This window comes from Pinus tabuliformis, chromosome 5_1, assembly GCF_031772625.1.
Source record: "Pinus tabuliformis cultivar Carrire ecotype Pingquan chromosome 5_1, CPIR1, whole genome shotgun sequence".
Lineage (NCBI taxonomy): Eukaryota > Viridiplantae > Streptophyta > Pinopsida > Pinales > Pinaceae > Pinus > Pinus tabuliformis.
Window position 1 is genome coordinate 719,838,172 of NC_142305.1, and position 6,294 is coordinate 719,844,465.

The 6,294-nt window shown below is 35.9% G+C and overlaps 1 protein-coding gene across 1 annotated transcript; it reads right to left on the reverse strand.

The window, feature by feature from the left end:
- Nucleotides 1–3,026: 3,026 nt before the first annotated feature.
- LOC149166943 (uncharacterized) lies at nt 3,027–6,030 on the reverse strand. The gene is made up of 4 exons (XM_089431440.1): nt 5,618–6,030; nt 4,333–4,643; nt 3,753–4,202; nt 3,027–3,651 (listed from the first exon to the last, which is right to left on the reverse strand). Exons 1-4 carry the CDS (start codon nt 5,927–5,929, stop codon nt 3,177–3,179), a joined length of 1,548 nt encoding a protein of 515 aa, XP_089287566.1. The 5' UTR covers nt 5,930–6,030; the 3' UTR covers nt 3,027–3,176.
- Nucleotides 6,031–6,294: the final 264 nt, after the last annotated feature.

Genomic DNA, 6,294 nt, shown 5'->3' on the forward strand with positions numbered 1-6,294 from the left:
TATAATCCATCAGGGAACTTGGTTTATGCATCCTTTGACCTTAAATCCCCCATGTAGTGAAGTTTCTAGGGTTTATAAGGGAAGAAATTTAATTTTCCACACTGTTCATTCAAGGCCCTCTATCACAGACCTTGCCCTAATTGGCTTCATTACCCAATTGAGAGAAGGAACTAGCCTAATTGTAGTGATCATCTTAAATTTCTAATTATTTTCCTAATTTCTTGGTAGCTAGGGTTAAGGTTTAGTTTTAATTTGCATGTTATGGTAATTTGCATATATACGTGATTATTCTATTGATAAAATTTACATTTAATAAATTGAAAAGGAAAAATCTAGCATTAATTTCATTTTTGTCCCCAAATTAGGATTGCCGCCTAGGCTTCTATTGCTATTTTATCATTTATGCATATTAAACCATTAAAAACTTTAAAAGTTTCCTTTTTCTTAGTTTACTCCTTGATATCCTTTGATACTTTATTGAATCTATCTTATAGAGGTTATTTCTTAGATGTTATATGTTTCGCATGTTGTAAAATTTCAAATGATAAAAACCCTAGTTTATAGCGGCCTTCTTCTAGTTCAATAGGGTTGGTGGAAAGTATGCTTGAATGTTTCTATCTCTTATCACAACCATCAAGACCTTACCACTACATTCCTCCATAACAATTAGACATTATAGCACCCTTGAGCCCTTGTGTGTTGAAGATCTTTTTGGGTGATTTCTTTAGGGAAGCCTCCCTTGCGGGGATAATATCCACAACTACATAGTAGGAGAGAGGCCATCAAGGTAAGAGTGCTAATCTCTTTGTTGCCATAAGTCCTACGTTGCCTCATGTGGCTTTGCGAGTTGGGCCTCCTATATTTGGCGGTAATATGTCTGACTTGCAGGCATGGCACTATGTAGTGGTGACACATGGACTTTCAACCACCATTTTCCTACCACATTTCAATTCTACAGTATGTTGATGTGGCTTAGGCTTACTGAAATATTCTAAGGGCCATAAAGTTTGTGTCAAGAACTTAGAATTTGATGAAATTTACATCATTGTAAATATCTTGATGAGCAGAAGATTATTATGGCCTTAGAAATGAGGTTTGATATTCTTGAAAGAAGAGGAATTCCATATTCTAAGATAACCTAAAGGTTTGATACTGGAATAGAAAAATGAGTCTTCAATAATCTAGTCTTGTTTATTGTCTTCCATTGTCTAAATTTTCATTTAGATATAGACTTTTTAAATTTTAATAACTGGAATGTATTAGGTAATGTTTGGAGGGAAATTGTGAAGGGAATTATTAGAAGTGTTCATTACAACAAAGTAATGGATCAATACCTTGTATTGAAGGCATTCAAAGTTGGCAATTCAATAATGAAAAATGTCATACCTTAATATAAGACAATAAAGATTATAGAAACAACCTCGTCTCCATTTTCTCTATAAAAATGCAGAATGCGGAAGGAATCATATAACACTTAAGGTGTTAGGATGAGGAATTAGAAGTGGCACCCATTATAAAATTAATCTAGCTATGGTCAAATTAACTTCAACATAGCTCACATGTGACCCCATAAACCCCACTCATGATCCAACAAATTTTGCAGCAATCCAATCTTGCCTACCTTCACCATTTTCTTCTCTATAATCTAGCACCAATTCCACCCACCAACACCATCCCCCCACCCCTTTTTTCCAATAAAAACATGATAATGTTGGTGGGTTTGCAATTGCAATGGACACAAGCCCACCCATATCAAATCACCCCTAAAGTGGCAACAATTGTTGCACTATCCATCATTTTAGAATAGAATTAGTTCCATATCTCCATTGGCCACGTGATAGTAATTTTGTCTACTTTTTTCCTTTGCATTTAAAGATCAATGACACAAATTTTAACCACTCCATTGAATTGAATAAAAGATTTGTTATTATTCTAATAATCTCAATAATTACATTGAAGTAAATACAATTTATCTTAGCTTAGCTTGAACAAAACCCTCTTTTAATGATAGTTTTCCTCACAATATTATCTTTATTGAATAGATCATCTTGTTAGGATAGGGGTGCTTATATTCATGGAAGTTTGTCACCTTGTAGTACAAGAAAACCCCACGTACCATGTGGTTATGGGATTGATTAAATAAACAAAATTGGGAGTCAAACCAAAGACTAAGCGAATGGAAAGAACAAATAGCCATCACCTACATATTTCCTTTCTACTTGCATATTTCCATACTAGAGAAAAGAGAGCAAATCAACCTCTCCTTTTAGTTAGGTTTTCTCCCATCAAAACACTAATAAAGAATCTCAAATCTTAAAGGAATTAACATTAAATATTTCAATATTTTGTTAGATTTGTTGTGACAAAATATTCCATTAGAATATCCACGATAGTTCATATAATAAGATTGTAATGACAATCCCACATGCCACTACTATAAGCACCTCCATGTCATGAAAGGCATACAAACATGAAGAGATATACGCAGGATAAGAACAAGTTGTAGAAGGCCACTCAAAAATATAATAGCCTAACCTTCCACTAGTATACATAGAACAAAGACTAACCAATCTACTTTGCAAGTGAATATGTTCTATTTTATTTTGTACTTCGAAAATACAAAATCTATACCCATATACATATAACCTTAATTTAAACATTTTAACTTTGAGCCTTTTTTTTAGGTATATTTATTCATTACTTGTATAAAAATTCACTCAAAAATTGCTAAAATTATAAATTTAAATTATTGAATACATTAAATTTTAGTGCTTTTACTTTTTTTTCATAATACTGAATCTATTTATACATTTAAATTTTTTACAATTTAAATAATAAAAAACCAACCGTTGTGTATATAACCAAATTTAAAAAAAAAAAAAAAAAAAAAGGGTCAAAATTGACCCTATTTATACATATATCAATTTTATTGTAACGTTCACAATGTACCTTAGAGACCTAGAAAAAAAAAAGTATTTTCAAGTAGAATATTCCAGGTAATGGTTTCATCTGCATTATAAGGGGAACAAATCTATTATATTCTATCTGCATTATTTCAACTAAATTGAAGTGAAATTAGAAATTTCTCTTCAAAAATGGATTCGAGATTCTCATATAAAGTATTTACAAAACACCTAATTAACTCAAAGATTAAACCACAGATCACAGATCGATCGTCAGATTTCATTTGACAAATTATCGTCTGTCTCCCTTGTACTCTCTTTACCGATCAGTGCCCTCTTCTCCTCACCGTCATCAATTCGTTCTTGAATTTCAACAATACCAGGGGAATCAACACCACCCGGACTGACCTGCTGCCACATCTCCAATTTCCCCTGCGAATCAAGGCGAGCTCTGTCGCGATCTTTCGGATATGCTCGGTAGAGAAAGGAGTAAATGAGGCAGCACAGAGCCATCGGCAAAGCGATTGCTGTGAAGAGTGCCTCGGCCAATGCAGCAGCATTTACCCTATCTGTTTCTATTTCAGTGGCTTTGCTTGAGCCTTCAGGAATAGGTTTATAGCCATACACATGTTGGGCCAGAATGCCAACCACTGCCGGAGCAAAGGATGTTAGGACTGATTCAAATGAGGAATCCAAAGCATAGATACTGGTTCTTTCCTTCTCAGGTACAATTTCTGCAAATATTGGGCTGCAGATTAAAAACAACGGTTTAAATTTTGGATTAAAATACAATCTGCCCATGAATCAATGTTCTTTAAACTTCGCTAAAATGTGAAACATGCCACTTACTTGTTAGTGGCAGGTGCGTTCCATGATATGCCGAATCCCATGATGAAAAACATTAGGGCATGTGCCAACCCAGTAGAAGGATCGTCAGGCAGAACTAGCAGCAGAACTGCACTCAAAGGAATAGCCAGAGCTGAACTTATTTGTGAAAGAATAATCCTTCCAGCATTTGGAAGGCGTCTGGCCATAACGTCCCCCATTCGCCCTCCAAACAATCCACCCAATGAACTCCCCACGATATACAGACTCATCAGAAATGCAGTCGCTCGATGCGAGAAGCCAATGAGCTCCAGCCACATGGGTACAAACGATAGACCCGACCATGGAAATGAACCCGCGATCCCTTGAGCTACAATTATCTGAAAACTCCTAATTCGCATCACTTTCTTCGCTTCTACGCCCATTGCCTTCAGATCCGACCATATTGGTAACGTCCCTTTCGTTCCACTTTCTCTAAAAAGATTCACAGATGCTAAATCACTTCTACTGTTTAAACTGAACCACAAGAAGTCCGGTGAAATCCACTTTTTGAACAAAATTTATGTGCATTTGTAGATCAAAACGAAGTGACAGATATACTCACGAAGTTCTGGGCATCGAACCGTTTGAAAACCTCGGGTCTGTTGCAAAAGTACGGACCAAAACCCCAACCACAATGCTCACTGCTGCAATTATATGAAAAGAAATTCTCCAGCCAGAAATCCCCATGACTGTTGTGGAAGCTAACAAAACAGAAAACGTAGTACCCAATATAGCTCCAAAGTTGCCTGTAAACTGTAGCCACCCGAATGCCCATCCACGGTTTCTTTCATCTGTTGAATCTGCTACGAGCGACTGAATCGCAGGTACTACTATGGCTAATCCGATCCCATTCAATGCTCTTGATACTGCTACCTATAAATCCATAAAGATCTTATGCATTATAGCTTAGATTAATCTTAAGCTTAGATTTATCTTAAATTTAGATTGATCCAGCATCTAAGGAAGTTAATTTCCTTTCTTTCCAAATTTGTATACATACATTACTTGGTTTTCAGCGACCTTGCTACACACTACGATCATTTAGTGGACTTGCTCCAGACGCTAAGACACCCCAGAGTGTGTTGAACAATATGCTTATTAGTTTTTTTTTTTTCTTTTTTTCAGAAAGTGGGAAAACTTATCATAATTTGGTTATCAAATCATAACTGAGAACAATATTTCTGGCTGCTATCAGCGCAAGCTGACTCATAATTTTTATTTAAAGAAAACTACACCACGTGGCATAATCTGTTGGTGGTCCATAAGGGGGCAGGCTTTCGCTCCTACTAGATGTCTCTGGATCTTGGGCAGTTAATTTGTTTTTTTATGTCCGAGGAAGACTAGCTCCTAGCCAAGCAAAAACAGTTTTAGGGCATACTCCAAGCCTAACTTTAGCTTTTACTTATTTTAAGAACTTTAATCTTTACAATTCACTCAAAGTCTTTTAACCAAATAAAAATAAAAATAGTTTTAAATAATTTTCCTGCCAAAATTTGGCCATACAATTTCAAATAAAACTACGATTTTTTAGTGTTTAAAATATAACCCTAAAACACTCAAATTTAATAAATTAAATCACTTAAACTCAAGATTTTGAAAATCCCTACCAAATTTTTAATTAAAAAAAGCGAACAAGTACCTACGTTAACATAAGGCTCGCTTAATTTTCTTTTTTGTGAAACTTGACTTAAAAGTACAATAAAAATTTGTAAATAGATAAACTAAGCTAAGCTGTCATTTACCTAAAGACTGTCTGTGCCTCCTTAATGTCACTACCTGTTTGTTTAAGGTGAAACTCAATAATATGCAATGGCCTGCTATGCCAAATAAATGATAATTGTCAGTACCTGAGCAAAAGTTGTAGAGATCCCAACAAGAAATGTAGCAGCTGCCCAGAGAAAGGCTCCGAGAGCGATCACATGAGCACGATTACGATTAATAGCCAGATAAGCTGCCAGTGGATAAAAGGCTGACTGAATAATAGATCTGAGCAGAGTGAGAGACCCCAACTGTGTTGGGGAAATATGTAACTCCAATCCAACCTCCTGGTACACCCCAGGCAACAGGGCTTCATCTGCTTTTTCCATAATCGCTGCCAAGTTGACCAAGACCAGTGTTCTTGTTGGGTTCTCCACCCATGATTTACATGAATATCCCATCTTTCAAAATCAAATCAAAATTGTTGTGCAAACAGGCCTTCTTAAGAATCTGCCCTCTTCAAGAAATTTTCAGCTACTCCTCGTGTCAGGATCAGAATGAATGGAAGCCATGGATTCAGAAGCCCAACCAGGTAAGTCAATGCCATTTGATATTTGATTTCATTAGACTTGGATTTATATGATATACGGAAGAGATGCGACCTCCAAATTCAATAGAGTTATTCGTACCTTGTGTTCATATCTCGCTTGACTTTTTCTCAGATCACAGATTTACAGGTGACAAAAACTCGTCACCTAACCTTGTTCCAATAACTCGTGGATCTAACCCTGTTGAGCTGCCCCAAACGAACAACAAACAGGACTCC